This window comes from Bos indicus x Bos taurus, chromosome 18, assembly GCF_003369695.1.
Source record: "Bos indicus x Bos taurus breed Angus x Brahman F1 hybrid chromosome 18, Bos_hybrid_MaternalHap_v2.0, whole genome shotgun sequence".
NCBI classification, from domain to species: Eukaryota; Metazoa; Chordata; class Mammalia; order Artiodactyla; family Bovidae; genus Bos; species Bos indicus x Bos taurus.
The window spans coordinates 36,417,250-36,435,912 of NC_040093.1; the positions used below are offsets into that span (position 1 = coordinate 36,417,250).

Here is an 18,663-nt window from a genome sequence, read left to right on the forward strand (position 1 = left end):
TAATAATAAGATGTTTGCCAAGTACATAAAGCAAAAAAAAAAAATTGACATATACAAATGATGAAATAGACAAGTCAACACTTGTAAATGAAAATTTTATCCTACAACTCTCTACCAATCAAACAAGTAAACAAGAAATTACTAAGGATAGAAAGTATTTGAATATCATGATTAGTGAACTTGTCCAGTTGAAATATATATATAAACACTGCTCTTGAAAATTATAAAAATACGATAACTGCCAAACACACTTGAAACATTTACCCAACATAGCCAAAATTAGGCCATAAATCAAGTCTCAGGACTCCAAGCAGAGTACACTTTCTTAACACAGTGGAATTAAACTAGAAATAAATAACAAAAAGCTCTGTCTGAAATTATCCGAAGTACTGAAAATTAAGCCATGCATCTCTAAATGACTGGAAAACAGAATAAAATCACAAAGAGAATTAGCACATTTGAAAAATGAATGATAAGAAAATAATGACATGACAAAACTTGTGAAACACAGCTAACACAGTGCCTAGAGAGAAATTAGCCTTAAATGTCTATATTAAAAAAGAAGAAATGCTCAAAATCAATTATCTAAGCATCCACTTCAAAAAGGCTGAAAGTGAACAGAAAATTAAAAACCAGTAGCGAGGTGAAGATAAATACAGGGTAGAATGTAATGAAATTGAATACAAATATACAGTCCTGAAATTCAACAAAGTCAAAAACTGTTTATTTGCAAAGGTAAATAAAGCTGATAAAATCTTGCAAGAAAAAATAGTAAAGGTACAAGTAGCCAATATCAGAAATGCCACGGAATTCTCTGCTGGTTCAATGGTTAGAACTCAGCATTTCCACTGCATGCTGCTGCTGCTAAGTCACCTCAGTCGTGTCCGACTCTGTGTGACCCCATAGACGGCAGCCCACCAGGCTTCCCGTCCTGGATTATCCAGGCAAGAACACTGGAGTGGGTTGCCATTTCTTTCTCCACTGCATGAAAGTGAAAAGTGAAAGTGAAGTCGCTCAGTCGTCACCGACTCTTAGCGACCCCACGGACTGCAGCCCACCAGGCTCCTCCGCCCATGGGATTTTCCAGGCAAGAGTACTGGAGTGGGGTGCCATCGCCTTGGGGCATAGAAAAAAATGGCAAAGGGGACTTCATTATAGATTCTACAGATATTAAAAAATAACTGAACATTATTAATATAGGTATGGAATAAGGATTAAAATATATATGAGATGGACTAATAAGTTGAAAAATATGTTTGGTGCAAACTGGCATATGTAAGAAAAAGAAAAATATGTCTATCATTTTCTCAACTGAATCCATAATTACTAACTTAACATATGACTCATCATGCCCAAATGAACCTGACACAAACTTTATCAGAGAAAAGTAAAAGAGGGAGCATTTCCCACTTTATGTCATAAAGCCAGCATAATCTTAATGCTAAAATTGACAAGAGTATTATAAGAAAATAGAATTAATAGCCTGCTTCTCATAAACATATTAGCATATGCTAGTTACATGTTAGCAAATCAAAACCACTAAATATAATATTACACAGGAATACAAGGACTGATGATAACTTTTGAAAATCTATTAATGTGAATTAAAGTACTGAGGGAAGAGAAGAGAAAACATATGATCATTCTCAACAGATGTAGAAAATGTTATATATTCATCTCTTGTTCATGAAAAAGCTCTTTGCACACTAGAAATAGAAGAGAACTTAATCTGATAAAGGATAGCTACAGAAAACAAACAGCATATACCAGACCTAATGGGCAATATATGGAAAGCTTTCTTCCTGAGATTGGAAATGAGAAATTAAAATATAAATGTTGGAAAGGAAGAAATAAAGTTGTCACTATTCAGAGACAACATGATTGAGTACATAAAAATGAAAAAATCAAAATTAAACTGTTACAAATAATAAGCAAAATTTGCATGCTTGTTAGAGTTTGAAAATAAAAATATGATTTAAAATAACAACACCACCAGTCAGAAAATAAAGATACTACTTATAATAGTAAAAAGACTTTAACTAAAAATGAAGTATATGACTTCTAAACAGAAAACTACAGAACATTACGGAGAGAAATTATGTTCAGTCGCTTCGGTCATGTCCAACTCTTTAAGACTCTATGGACTGTAGCCATCCAGACACCTCTGTCCATGGGGATTCTCCAGGCAAGAATACTGGAGTGGGTTGCCGTGCTCTCCTACAGGGAATCTTCCTGACATAGGGATCAAACCCGTGTCTCTTACATCTTCTGCATTTGCAGGCAGGTTCTTTACCACTAAGCCACCTGGGAAACTGATCTAAATAAATGAAATATAACATACTTCATGATTTGGAGATTCAAGTGTAAAAGATGTCAATCCTCTTTAAATTTATTGGTAGACTCTTTGCAATATCAATCAATATTCCAGCAGCTGTGTATGTGTGTATATGTGTGTGTGCATGCCCACAGTTTGGCAAATAACACTAAAATTTGTAAAATAAAAAGTAAAGGGAAAAACAATGAAGAAAATATTTTAAAAGAAAAATTGTTGAGCTTATTATATTCATAACAACTATATAAGATGTATTATAAAGAGTTAATAAAAGAGGATTGTATGAGCACAAAGATAGAAAAAGATACAAAGAGAAAAGAGAATTCCAGGAACAAGTCTGTACAAAAATACTCAACCGATTTATGATAAAGATATGACAGATGAACTTACAATGATGTTGATTGTGAACTGGGTATACATGAGTGGATAAAATTGAACCTTGGCCTTTAACTCAGACCACCAATTTTAGTAATCTTCAGAGACATCAGAGATATAAATGTGAGAAAAGTTGTATCTTCTAAAAAATAATAACTTTCAAATTCTTGGTTATTTGCATAATTTGCATTAATTACTTGCATAATTAATGAGTATATTGCAAAAAGTATTAAAGTTAATAGGAATGAAGACTGATGAATTCAACTTTATTAATTAAGAATTTATGCTCATCAAAAATTACTATTAAGAGTGAAAAAGTAACCCAGAGACTAGGCAAGGCTATTGTGATACTCATATCTAGCAAAGGACACATATCCTTAATATATAGTATGGCTATCTATTAGAAAAACAAAGACAAGCCAGTTAAAACATGACAAAAAGTGGAACAGATCATTCACAAAAGAATATATCCAAGTGACCAGTAAGCACTTGATGTCTTTAACATCAAATCATCAAGATATTAATATTAAAATACGAGGAAACTAAAATATAACTATATGTCTCTGCAATGGTTAAAATTAAAAATATAATAAATAATTGACTTTTCCAAGTGTCCTAAAGACATGCAGCAGCTTGAACTTCTACGTATTGCTAGTCGGAGTGTAAATTGGCACACCCACATTAGAAAAATATTTGGAAGCTTATGCTAAAATTGAAAGGGACCATATTCTATAATCTTCCACTCTATTCTTTAGTATGTTACATACTGGAATCCATGTATTTGTGCATCAACAGAAATACACAAAATATTTATAGCAGCCCGTTTCAGAAGAGCATGAAACTAAAACACACCAAATATCCACCAGTAAGAGGATAAATGAATAAACTGTGGTATATGTATACAATGAAATTCTTTTCCAAAGAATGAAAAAGAGTGAACTACAACTGCCTACAATCTCATGAATGAATTTGCAAATAGTATATTGAGCTAAAGAAGTCAGATACAAAAGTGTGTACTTTATAATGTTCTGAAGAAGGCAAACTAATATAATGTTCAGAAACAGAGTAGGACTTCTCTGTTGGTCCATTGGTTAAGAATCTGACTGCCAATGCAGGGGACATGGGTTCAGTTCCTGGTCTGGGAAGATCCTACGCGCCCCACAACTACTAAGCCCACACACTTGAGGCCACGAGCTGCAACTACATAAGCTTGCATGCTCAGAGCCAATGCTCCACAGCAAGAGAGGCCAACACAATAAGTCCATGCACTGTGACTGGAGAGTAGACCTAACTCCCCTACAACTAGAGAAAGCCTGCACACAGTGACATAGACCCAGGGCAGCCAAAATAATAATAATAACAATTCATTTTAAAAAGAAACAGAGCAGAGGTTACCTTGAAGGGCATAATGACCTAGAAGGGGTACATGGAACCTTTTGGGATGCTAGTTATGCTGGATATCTTGATCTGAGTGATGGGTACATGGGGTATATTCATCTTACAAAAATACACTGGAATAAAATCTTGAGATTTATACAGTTTATTGTTTTCATGGCTTACTTCAAATACAAAAGTTGATCTCACACTAAAAATGTAAGGAAATTACCCAAATAATTAACACATATATTTCTAAAGATAAATTGACTAACAAAAATTTCATGTTAATGGAATCATCACATCTTTCTTTGATATTATTAGTTTATTAGGATAGTGTATTATTTGGGAAACAGTCCATCTTAAAAGTATGGTATTGTAAGATTGTCTTTTACGAGTGCTATGCTAAAAGAGAGCCTGTGGGGAATTGCTTTTGTTTGTTTCTGTGTGTGTCTTTTTTACTTATTGATGACACTGCTCTGGACTAATATTTCAGCTTTACCACTTCCTGGCTTTGACTAATATGGGCAAGTCCACATGATTGGATGTTCACAGATGGATATTTCTTTACTACTTGCTCTGATATGTGAGTTATATAAATTTAAGTCTTAGATACCCTGAAGGCAAATTCCCACTTAAGAAAATAATGTCTTCATGGTAACCCAACAAACCTCAAAGAGATAGTACATAACAGATCATGCAATACATGCTGGGTAGTTTACAATAGTGGTTTTCTTCTCTGATAAAACGTGTGTGTTTATGTGTGCATGTACAATTGTTACTGTAAACTGCTGTTGAATGAGCATTTAAACTGAATATTAGATAAATCTATATTCCTCTGAAAGTGTGAGTCTCCATTATTAAGGTTCTAATATATAAAGGATTTAAATTGAATTGCATTGTGAGAATAATCCCAAGAAATTCAGTTCCAATAATTTTGAACCAATCCTATTTGAAATAATAAGGGAGGAAAAAAAACACTGAAGATTTAGTAATGGAAGCATAATGCAATTTTTGTTGCCAGAGTAGAATTAGAGACTTTGCAAAGACTTAGATTACTAAAGGAGATGTAAGGAATAATAAACTCATTACAAAACTTTGATTCCTCTCCTCTTATAGTATGAAAAAAGATGAGATGTATAAGAAGGATTTAAACATGTACTTAGGGCTGTGAAAGGAGGGAGTCGATATTTTCCAGCTACAAATTCAGCAAGAGTAGTACACAGTAAAAAAGAGAGGTGTACATAAAACAAACATATAAAATGCGTGTGCATGTGCACACACAACACAAAATAATATAGACAACAAAAAGAAACAAACTGATAAGCAGACATAAAGCGTTAAAAGTATCTTGGGAAGCACATTAGTGTACATTGAAGTTGAACTCATGTTGTACACATGAAGTTTATATAATGTTATAAGCCAGTGTTATCTTAATCTTTAAAAATACCCAGAAATAATAAAAGATGAATCACTGGTTTATGTAAATCTAACTTAGAATTCTAGAAGGAGACTTATTATCAAAAAAAAAAAAAAAAAAAAAGGTCTGGTCGGTATGGTACTGGCACAGAACAGAAATATAGACCAATGGAACAAGACAGAAAGCCCAGAGATAAACCCACACACAGATGGGTACCTTGTCTTCGAAAGGAGGCAAAAATATACAATGGCAAAGATAGTCTATTTAATGTGTTGCTGGGAAAACTGGACAGCTCTGTGCAAAAGAATGAAATTAGAACACTTCCTAACACCCTACACAAAAATAAAACTCAAAATGCATTAAAGAGCTAAATATAAGCCCAGAAACCATAAAGCTCATAGAAGAAAACATAGGCAGAACACTCTATGACATAAATCATGACAAGATCCTCTATGACCCATCTCCTAGAGTAATAGAAGTAAAAACAAAAATTAACCAGTGGGACCTAATTAAGCATACGTTTTTGCATAGCAAAGGAAACTATGAATAAGGTGAAAGACAACCATCAGAATGGGAGAAAATAATATCAAATGAAACATGAAAGTGAACCTGACAGAGGATTCATCTCAAAAATATACAAGCAGCTCAATGCCAGAAAAACAAACAACACAATAAAAAAGTGGGCAAAAGACCAAAGCAGACATTGCTCCAAAGAAGACATACACACGGCTAATAAATGTGAAAAAATGCTCAACATCTTTCATTATTAGAGAAATACAAATCAAAACTACAATGAGATATCACCTGATACCAGTCAGAATGTCCATCATAAAGAAATCTACAAACAATACATGCTGGAGAGGGTGTGGAGAAAAGGGAACCCTCTTGCACTGTTGGTGATAATGTAAATTGATGAAGCTGCTATGGAAGATAGTATGGGGGTTCCTTAAAATACTAGGAATAAAACTACCATATGGCCCAGCAATCCCACTCTGAGGCATATACCCTGAGGAAACCAAAATTAAAAAAGACACATGTAACCCAATGTTCACTGCAGAACTGTTTACAATAGCTAAGGCATGGAAGCAACCTAGATGTCCATCGACAGATGAATGGATAAAGCAGCTGTTGTACATATACACAATGGAATATTACTCAGCCATAAAAAGGAACACATTTGAGTCAGTTCTAATGAGGTGGATGAACCTAGAACCTATTACAAGAGAAAAAAATATCATATATTAACACATATAAATGGAATCTAGAAAGATGGTATGGATGAACCTATTTATAGGGCAGCAGTGGAAACACAGATATAGAGAACAGACTTATGGACGTGGAGGTTGGGCAGAGGGGAAGGAGAGGGTGGGTTGTAAGGAGAGAGTAACACAGAGAGTAACACAGTAACCCAGGGTATTTTACATAACCATATGTAAATTAGAGAGCCAATGGAAATTTGTTGTGTGACTCAGGGAACTCAAACCAAGGCTCTCTAACAACCTAGAGGGGTGGAATGTGGAAGGAAGTGGGAGGGAGGTTCAAGAAGGAGGGGACATATGTATACCTATGGTTGATTCATGTTGATGTTTGTCAGAAACCAACACAATATTGTAAAGAAATTATCCTTCAACTAAAAATAAATAATTTAAAAAAAAGATCTTGGGAAAAAGTTTGGCAAATAATGCATATTTATAAATTTTACGTTGAAGTAAAATGTTAATGATAATAAGACTATTAAAAGTAGGCAGTATTATATAACCCCTGGAGGAGGGCATGGAAACCCACTCTAGTATTCTTGCCTGGAGAATCCCCATGGACAGAGGGTCCTTGGGGTCACAGAGTCAGACATGACTGAGCGACTAAGCGCACAGCAGCATAGTATTATATAACATATTAATATAAAAATGGAAAGTGTAACAGTTCTGTTCCTGTTAGTACTAATTTTTCATTTATAAACTGCCATTAAGGTTGCCTTTATATAGAATGTGACTGTTAAAGTTTTACATTTCATAGACTCATAGTATCTGAGAGATTCATAACATCAGTCCTTACTTTAATGGCTCTAAAAATTTTTCCATAGAACTTCACCACCATAAATGTGCCTACCGTACTCTTTAGAACTTCAACTCCTGTGAGCCGAAATAAGGACACTGAAGGTTCATTATAGAGTGTAGGAGAAGGTGGAACGAGGGCTTGCCAAGGACTCCAGTACATGGAGGTTCACTTAAGATGAATGTAATAAATAAGAGACTTACACATTTTCTCCCGTTTTAGAGAACATTTGAAAATGCTGGGACCAAACAGCATGCGTTTTCACAGTCAGTAGGGAGCACAGACAGGGGTCAGTGAGGACTTGAACTAAAGTCACCATTTAAGAGCTGTTTTCTCTGGAGAGTTTAAGGCATTTTCAAATATGTCTAACTCCACAAAATCCACAGTGAGAGAAAGCATTTCCCCACCTTTCGTCTGAGAGTTACTACTTGGTTCATACTACTTGGTTCATACTTGGTTCAAAAGCTATACCTTACAAACTTTGTTTATTTGATACCAAAGCCACCATCTGATTAAAGTTCTCATTTAGTTGGAAACTGTTCTAAATATGAAGGTGATTTTAAGGAATAAAACAGAATGACTCCTCTTTACAGCCTGGTTTGCTGGAATTTTCACAATAACATAATCAAAAATTGTAAAAATTCTGGTGATCAACTGGTTCTCTTGATGCTGAAATTTCTTGGTATTTATTTGAGGGAAATAATAGATTGTGTTTTAACTGATGCATTAATACAGTTGCTATGATAGTGAAAGGGTAATGCATAAAAATAATACTGTAAAGAGAAAAACCTATCAAAAATATCCCCAACAGAATATTGAGTAGAGTTTCCTGGGCTTATTAGGTCCTTATTAGTTATCTATTTTATATAAAGCATTATGTATATGTCAGACCCAATCTCCCAATTTATTCCTTTCCCCTTTTACCCCCCTGATAACCATAAGATTGTTTTCTACATCTGTGAGTCTATTTCTGTTTTGTAAATAAGTTCATCTATACCATTTGTAATTAGATTCCACATACAAGTGATATATTTGTCCAATAAAAATTAAAAAAAAATCCCCAACAGCTTTTCTATCCTGCTGGTGTCCACTGGTTAATTATATTTCACCTCGTTTCTATGCTGTTTAATAATATATGGATTAATGAACCATGACTAATGATTTAGAAATAATCACACTATTTATGGGTAAAATATGCATCAAAAACTTTTTTTCCTTAGTCACCAGAGAGCCTAAATTCACTATTGAAATTATTTTCCAAAATCTTTTTGGAAACTTCCATTAGTTTTATTTTAAATTTCCTAAGATGCTATGTTTTGTATCATATATTCAATTCAAATCATCCTATTTTATAAACTTCCACCATCCTCTCATCCCTATTCAATTATAAATTCTCTTATTTTGCATTCCCCCTGTTGACTGTAATTTACTGCTCAAGCCTTCCACCCTTCTACTCGTGGAAGGCTCAAGAATTATTTATTGAGCCCACCAGTATATCTAAATTTGTCAAATTATTTTTTCTCTCTTATAGCCTGAAAAGGAGAGGTTGTTTATTTCAGTCAATGCCTGCAAAAACAGCAGCTTGTGGAAACTAGTTAGAAGCAAATTCCCAAGTAACGTAGACTTGGCAGTATTCCATTACCTTTGATTATAAAAGGGCAAAATTAATGGGCAATTCATGAGGCTATGTGACAGAGAGGTGACAGAAAGTCACTAAGATTCACATGGTAGGAGTCAAGGAATTGTTTATACCAGGTGCCATTTCAGCCTTTTTCCATCATTTGTGAAAAGAGTTGACTTTTGTGGCCAATTGAAATGCGCTTTTCCTTCCAGACCACTTTGTCACATCTCCTGTGTTTAGAAAATTAATCTTTAATGAATGCTAATCAAGTTTCTAATTATAATATCTTTATATTTAATGTTTGTGTATCAGATGAAAGGCAAACATTTGGGGGCCAGTCACAAAGGACATGAATAATTTCCTCAGAAGCATATCTAATTAATTTTATTGCTCTATAATATCTTTAAAATTTGAACTCCCATCATTTCATTAATTTAGATAAAAGTGAATCTTCAGCATGTAAATATGACACTTGTGTCGAAAATTATGATAAGATGAAATAATTTCAATCATGCACGTTCATCTAATATAGATAATGATAACACATTTGGGGATATTTGGGGGATATATAGCACTAGTTCATTGTTATATTTTATTGGGGCTTCCCAGACAGCTCAGTGGTAAAGAATCTGCCTGCAATGCAGGGGCTGCAGGAAACGTGTGTTCGATCCCTGAGTCAGGAAGATCCCCTGGAGGATGGCATGGTAACCCACTCCAGTATTCTTGCCTGGGAAATCCCATGGACAGAGGAGCCTAGTGGGGTGCAGTCCATGGGGTCACAAAGAGTTGGACATGAGTGAAGGGACTGAGCATGCACGCATATTTCTTTGTTTTCCTCTTTGTTTTAGCAGTTTCTAGAAATATTCAAAGTGTCTGGGACATTCATACATTTAAGAAAACAAATTAAACCATAACTTCTCTTGTCAGAAAGCTTACTGCTAATTTTTAAAATTGTAATCCATCTAAAAATATTTCAATGACTCACCAATGATCATATGCTCGTGATCTTATAACAGTATTAAGTGATAGCTCCCAAACCTGTATTACTTTTAACAACAACAACAACAAAATTAGATGGTATTGTTCTAGGGATCTGGGCCCCTGGATAGTAAAACACGTATCTTGTTCCAGATCTTACAATAAGAGGAAACCATATAGCACTTTAATGTTGAGAGTTATCCCAAAAAGAAGCTTATGGAGATTCCCTATCCTCTATGCTTGAGTTTTACCACCTGCTGGCCATTTAGATCTACGAGATAACTACATTCATTACAAATGTGATATTAAGAAAAGAGAAGAATATGCGCCTTGGCATAATTATCCTTCTGCCAAAATAGTGAGAGTAAAATCTTTATATTCATGTTTGCCTTTGAAGTGTGTGTGTGTGTATACAAGGCATAAGAGGGAAGACAAAAATATCATGTTTAGTAGACTTTGCCCCATTAACAATTTTCAGTGAATCTAACTTGATAAGATCAGCATTTTCTTCACTTCTGTAGGAGCAAAATCATGTTTAAAGAGTATGATAGCTTTTTCTTGTACTTATATAGTCTTATAAGACAATGCACCTATTTACTCACTGTTCAAGTCTGTGTTGATCGTCATTTGTTTATGAACTGAATGGTTAATGAGACTAAAGCATAATAGAAGTCTCCTCTAATCATTTATATATACAAAAGTTGGTCTAAAAATGTGGCAAGGAAGAAATGATTGGTATATAAATAAATAAGCAATAGTTCTCAAGGTTGAAATACAGAGAATTACAAAATAAAATTAATCAAGGAAAGAGGCTTTGCTAGGGTGAAACAGAAGTAAAAGGAAAAATACAGTTTAAATTGTTTAGTTTCGCAGAGAGGCTGGCTGATTATAAGTGCAGTTCTGAGAATATCAGTGATGGCACAACCTATTAGATTTAGCTGGCTTGATTTTTATATTTGTACTCAAACTTTAGTCAAACTTGAAATAAATACAGCAAGTCTATATGCATTCTTGAAGAAATGACAGTGATTAGTTACCTTACAAAACAAAATATATTTTGTTTTAAACTTCATCAATATAATATTGTGTGCATGACTCATGTTTGGAAGGTCAAAACTACATTTTGGAGTCTTGGAGTTAATTTTAAATTGATATGTACTGGTAAAGACATGTAGCCATTTGAGCGTCCATCTCCACATCACATTACCTATTTCACAGCTCCTTAGTGAGGACTGAATGAAACGACTCTAAGAAATACCTTGCACTGGACATAGTGCACACTGAATGTGGACAGTGTTGACACTTCCGCTGATAAAACATAAAGGCTATAAGATACTCCTATGTGCCCACCATGATCTGAGCACTTCGAACTGTTTCTCATATAATGTACGTAACAGTTCTGTAACTGCAGTGTCAAGGTATTGAGTTCAGTTTCCTCAGGAATAAAATGAGGTTAAATACCATTTTCAGAATCACGTTGGTAGTGGAAGACAGAGATGGGGGACCAAACTTTATTTGTTTTCTGCAAACACTAGATTCCTCTTTATACTTCAGCAACTGCTCTTGAGCTCATGGTCAGACTAGAAAAGAGATGTACGTCTTTAAGGATATAATCAGACCTTATTTCAAATACCTTATAACTCATTCATCTACCTGATTCAAGTAGATAAAAGGTACAGTGTAAGTTTCTTGTCTTAGGGTCACATGCTACAAAAACTTTCCCTTACATTGATGTGGGGAGCTGCATGCTCTGAATGGGAATGAGTTAATTCATCAGACATAATAGAGTAAAAGAAAAAGGAATAGTAGAGGTGAGACATTTGAGGCTACTGGTATGATTTTGGGAAAGTGAGATTATGTTTCATTACTTAGTGGTTGGAATTCCAAAGGATGATGTTCATCCATCCATAGTTAATCAAAGTAGCATATTGGTGAATAGCCGTGGTAGTTAACCCAATTCAAATCTCGTAGCATTGCCAGTGGGGTCAACCAACTATAAATTTGTAACATGGCTCTGATTATTTGGCATGTGCTTTAAAATACTTTTATATTTAATGGAAAAAATGAATATTTGAAGGTTTCAGAGGTCAAAATTTAATCAGCTGTCAGAAAGAAGAGTTTGATATATCAAATACAAGTCTATTTCTTCATATTCAAAAGCTAAAGATCTATCTTTTGACTTGCTTATAAATATTCAGTGCCACAGAAACACAAATACTTCTCCATTTTTCAATACATTCTGTGTAATTTACACATGATCAAAAGATTATTACATGGTACAATCAGAGTCAAACAGTATTGGATTTATTACAAATAAAAAATTATCATTTGGCCAGGTTAGCAATGTATTAATGAACCTTATTTCTGTGCATGCATGTTTGTGTGTGTGTGTCTGCATATAACTTTTTAAATTTAAGGACTTAAAGATTAAGGATTATGCATTAAGTTCCATGCTACTGGAATTGACATGGAAAGATTAAAAGATTATTATCTGTTTACACTGATGAAAATCTTTATGAAAATGACAATATTAAAATAACTTGGCTTATCTAATCCAAAAAGATCCCAAGGTCAATTTTTAGTACAAAATAAAATTCATATAAGATATGAGTCCCTATCTTTAAGATTATCCCCTTTATCATTATTAAAGATACCTTCTCAACAGTTAATGTGGTTCTAGCCTTTTTTGGGTTTTTGATGTTTATCTTTAATATATAGTCAGTCAAACATGTAATAGTGCAAAAATGGGCTGTGTTCTACCCAAGATAAACAAAGAGATAAATATTAGAATTTTTCCTTTCATACAATGGGCTTTATCAATAAAATAAAGTTTTCTTCATCTAGGAAGCCTCTTGCAATTTGTTCAGAGACCGTCTATCAAGCTAAGCTCCAGCAAATGGTGTTTGGAATAGTAATTTATACTTTTTTTTAAAGCAGCCAAGCGCTTGCTCTTTTTCCTTGCCGAATGGTCAGATTCCATAATCACCATGTTGAAAACACCCTAATTAAGGGAAGTTGAAACAGACACACAGGCTTTCGAGCAGAAAGTTGAGTTGCACGTTAAAATGCAGTATCCTCAATGCTGATGTTATTTTTTCCTTCCCATAGGGAACCACAGTCAGATATCCCGAGTACCTGTTGCTATTAAAGTGCTGGATGTCAATGACAACGCCCCTGAATTCGCATCCGAATATGAGGCATTTTTATGTGAAAATGGAAAACCCGGCCAAGTAAATATCTCCATGTTGTTAATGCTGAATATGTTTGTATACCACTGTCTCATATTTGATTAACCTGCATTATAGTGTGCATTTGCATCATTTACAACCTGCAAAGTCATAGGCAAGAATCATCCACATGGGAAAAGAGAGAGAGTATTTTTCTTTCCAAGATGTTATTCTCTTCTGACTTATGACCAAATTGGCTCCTGAAAAGAAATGGCCCGTGGTGCCATGAACCCAGAGCCAAAATAGAGCTTAAAATATCTCAGGATAGGGATGATCACAGGGGAGGTCTTAGAGTAATGGGGCCAAAATGTTAAACCTTCAAATGACAGGACGTGAAGGGAAAAAAAGCCCATGGGGAAGGCATGTTCGTTTCATAACAAAGGTAGGAATAACACATAATAAGGAACCCTAGGAAGACCAGTTGTAGGAAGTGCATTTTTAAATCTGTTAGGTGTAGCTATATTTAGATAGACATAAGACGAACAACATGTTTTAGACATGCAAGTAAAGCATCTGATAATTGTGTATTGATGTGTATTGATGGAACTCTTTTTTTTAACCTCTCTTATATAGCTTAGATAAGACAATGGCGACACAGAGAGAGACAGAGAGGAAGGAAGAAAGGAAGGAAAGGAGGGAAGGAGGGGAGGAGGAAAGGGGAGAATGAAGGGGAGAGGGAGGCAGGAAAGGAGGTAGAGGGTGGGAAAGAGGGAGAGAGTTAAGAAAGAACAACAAAAACCAAACCTGCTATTCTCTGAATGTCATAATGGAAATAGTCTATGTAAAGTTTGAAAAAAACCACAAATGTAATAGATTTACTTTAACAAGGTGCCAAAGTACTGTATGTTTAAGAAATTTATCGTTTTTCAACTTCCTAATTTATTTCTGGATGGTGACATTTTAATTTAAATAAACAGCAGCTGACAGCATGACATTGGAGTTGTTAATCCAACTATTCTTGTGCCTCATGTGGGTGTTAGGAATGCAACTTACTATTTTCCAAGCGTTTACCTGACAAGAGTCAGACTTTTTCCACCTAAGAAGGGAATAGCACTGGGGCTCTATAGTTTTATGTACTTATTACAGAAGATCAAGTGGCTGCTCCCCTATAAAACAGTGGACATTTTCCCCAGACTATTCTCCTCTGTCTGAAGGATTAGCGTTGTTTCCACTCACTAAAAGACGACACAAGTATATGTGTGTGCACATAAGTTAAAAGCTAACATTTTAATAATAAAATCAATTTTAAATACCAGGCATCATATATGTTACAATCAAAATATTTACCTTCAGCAGTGATATGCCAAAGGTGACCTCTTTTTTAAAATACTACTCTAACATTAGTTTCAGCATTTCCTAATCTCATCATGTTGAATTGCCCTCTACTTGTCTTATCCTTTGAGTGTTTTTATTTGTGATCCTTTGAGGATGGAGTTTAAATACGTGACAGTAAATATCATTTAGCTAAAGTTGGTGAATGGAGTTGATGGAGAGAGTTTGGTCAAAATACACGCAAGGTCAGTTTTCAAGGGTATGGTTGTGTGGGCCAGATTGTTGCTGGATGATATAGCCAATCACAGAGTTATGTCAGACATTTTTGATCATACAGAAACTGTCAAATGCTTTAGAATTTAAATAAAACTACATTGTTCATGTAAAACTCATCACATAAGTTCAGAGAGTCAATGGCATTGATATTTCAAAAATTCCACATTGGCTTCACTTGTGATATTGACATGCATACCTTAGGACCTCCTGAAATATGGAGGTTTACCCTGTGGATTTTGACTGTTTCCAAGGTTTTAATGATTCATCAGCAGTTTTTAATCCTCAGAAAAAAAAAATACACTGTTTCATCACCTTTCCTATGCAAGATCAAAATAAAAAACAAAAGTCGATTCTTTGTTTTATGATTTTTGCAAATCAACATGAATGACTCACTCTGTGAAAAAATGTTTGTTGTGTGTGTACACTGCACTATCTTATCCTCAGATGAATCTTTAGGCATGTTTATTTGACTTCATATTTACATGAAGATATCAGATATTTGTCTGTTCAGCAAAATTTTTTGGACATATGGCTGACTGGTTGATACACACAGTTAAAATAGCTCCTGAATTCCTTGAATCCTTTGTGCTAGTCAGAACTCATGTTTGATTCATTACATCATTCCCAGGTCACTTTTAATGGCTCAAATATCTCATTTTTATATTTAACATTTTCAAGAATTCATATTTGTTATCCACACTAAATAGTGTTTACTTATAAAAGTTCAGCACGGATGCACTTTCCATCATGTTTCATCCTACCACATGACTCATTTTGAAATTAGAATATCAATTATCACAGTCTCATGCAAAAAAAAAAGTCAAAAACTGAATTAGCACTAAACTCAGTCATCTCTATATTTTTCAACAATTAATGTCTGCTTTATAACAGCCTCAGAGAAAGAAGTGCAGGTGACTTTGAAATGTCTGGTTTGCCTGGGAGATACGGATTTAAGGTCTGCTGTCTAGGAGATGATGTAGCTGGATATCATTAGCAATAATCAAGCACAAGCCATCAAAAAAACCCAATCTGTAACAAATCTTCTGCATTGGGTGACCCTCTGTAAAGAGGTTTCTAAAACATCTCACAGAATGAAAACCAGTTGCAATATGAACACAAGAGGATGCTACTGCACTTGACTGTTCTCCATTGGACTCATTTAAACAGAGTCTAAAATACAGAAAAAGAAAGGAAAACCACTTCCTCTTCTCTAGGCCGGCATCCCTGGTTCATGGTACACCTGTGCTAAAATTGTTATAGGCTCACTGGTGAAAGCAGAACTGGAAGTCCTATCTCATTCTGCCACCTTCTCATAATGCTGAAGTAAAAGATGACATTTTCTTGAATTGGTTCCCTTAAGAGGGTAATGACCACCCATGACAGAGAAAAAGAATTCACAGTCCATATTATAAGGAAAAAAATCAATGAGAATCCCTTTTAGAATCCTTTTAAATAATCCCTCCATTTCAAAGTTAAAATGTTAATGTGGTATTTTCTTATTACTAGTTACTCTTATTTAAAACTTAGTAACTAGCTGCTGCTGCTGCTAAGTCACTTCAGTCGTGTCTGACTCTGTGCGACCCCACAGACGGCAGCCCACCAGGCTCCCCCGTCTCTGGGATTCTCCAGGCAAGAACACTGGAGTGGGTTGCCATTTCCTTCTCCAATGCATGAAAGGGAAAAGGGAAAGTGAAGTCGCTCAGTCATGTCCGACTCTTAGCGACCCCATGGACTGCAGCCTACCAGACTCCTTCGTCCATGGGATTTTCCAGGCAAGAGTCCTGGAGTGGGGTGCCATTGCCTTCTCCATAGTAACTAGCTAGTTACTCTTATTTAACATAATTTCCCCCAAATAGCTACAGGTAATTTAAGTTAAAAGTTATAAGGTGATGTATATTTTTAGTCTCCAATTCAATACTACCATGACTTGGCCCTCAGTTTAACAGGATGAATAAAAAGATTCTCTCTACTTACTCCTATTTGATGGTCAAAGCAGAAATGAGGGTATGAGTTGAGGATTTCGAAATTAGAAAGGAAGATATATGGCTGAAAATGTATGTATCTAATAGTTTGATAGGTTTGGGTCAGTCAGTAAATGCTTATTGAATACAAACTATTAATACGTCCCAGAACTTGGCTAGGTACTGGGGACTTAGTGGCAGACAAACATCAATCTTTTTCCACATAGAGTTTTCTCACTGGTAGACACTTAATAAAATTAGAAATGACAGAATTGCAAGAAAATATTTCAAGTCCTCTGGGCAGAAAGAAAGTTAAAGAGATGAGAGGAAATGGAAGTATCTTAATGAAAAGATCCCTTAAAAAGGACACATGCCACCAGAGATAGGGAACATCTATCAGATGCTGAGAAGAAGTCAGCTGGGGATAAACCAGGTTCTGTCTGAGGAGAATGGACCTCTGACGGGAGAGGTGGAGGACCAGGTAACAGCTCCACCAGAAGAAACCAGTGTCTTCCTTCACTGTGATGGTACCACCACACTCAGAACCAAACATGAAAATTACAGAACATCAATGGCCAGTGTTGGCCAAAGGGGCTTCCATAACTCTGTTCTACATTTTATCTCCTCAAGAGGCTCTTTCTAGGATTTTATTTTAGACGCTTACCTCTTGCTTACCATACATACAGAATTAAAATAGTTTAAATATGAAATGTGAGTCAAGGTCTCTGAAGTCTTAGAGAATATTTATCATTCGAGAATTAGTTAACAATAGACCCTTTCAGTGCTTTTTTTTTCCCCTTCAGAAAGGAGCTTCCCTGTTACTGTAAATAAATCTAGTGGAATATAATTTAAGCTTCATCATCATCTGTAGAAGATGAGATGTGCTATTTAGCATCAAGTTAATTATGTCTGGGTTAAAAATATACTTTGACTTATCTCTTTTAATCCTTTCTCTCTCTGACCAATACTGAGGCAATATAAAGTTTGCTTATCATGGGACTATCACAGGTTAAAGAAAAAGATAATAGCCTATATTTATAGATAGGTATCTAGCCAACGTTCTTCATGTAATGGACATTCACAAAATTTTAGAAGCATCATTCTAATTTAGCAGTGACAAATACTTTAATAATTAATTTCTCAGATATTACCATTGAGACACTTGTTTTATTTACAGACATATAGTGCATAAATGAAAAATCATTCATTCATTTATTGAACAATATTTACTATGCATCTACAGGATGCCAAGTTTTGTAATATTACCTGGGGAAACAATGTGAAAAGAACAAAAAATTCAGTTCCTTCTAATGGAACTGAATGAGGAAGAGGGATAATAAAAAGGATAGAATGAATCAATAAGATAAATTTTAAAAATTATGCTGAAGAAAACACTAACACAACTTGGACAGAAGAGAGTATAGAAAAAGCAGAGATATTTTATGTGGCATTGTCAAGACAGTTACTTTTTAAATGGGTATAATTTAAGTTGAAACTGAAAAAAAAAAAAATGAAAGAGGGTAGTCATACAAGAAGTGAAAGCAGAAGTCTTCTAGCCAACAGGATAAGCCTGTGCAAAGATCCTGAAGGGAGAAAAAGCTTGGTGTGTTCGAAAAATTGAAGGCATCTGTGGCTAAGAATAATAAGGGTAATAAGCAAGTTTAATAAGAGTATAATAAGAAAAATGAAATTGGACAAAGAGTATTATGTTTGAATAAAATCCATACACACACATGCATGTGCACACACACAGAGATGTGGGCATGAGCAATGAA

General features: G+C 34.8%; 1 protein-coding gene across 1 annotated transcript in view; it reads left to right on the plus strand.

The window, feature by feature from the left end:
* The window catches only part of CDH8 (cadherin 8), a 409,672-nt gene that overhangs the window by 319,155 nt on the left and 71,854 nt on the right, over positions 1-18,663 (plus strand). The window contains exon 9 of the mRNA XM_027516392.1: positions 13,261-13,382. Within this exon, the coding sequence (XP_027372193.1) occupies positions 13,261-13,382 (122 nt within the window). The remainder of the gene's footprint in view (positions 1-13,260; positions 13,383-18,663) is intronic.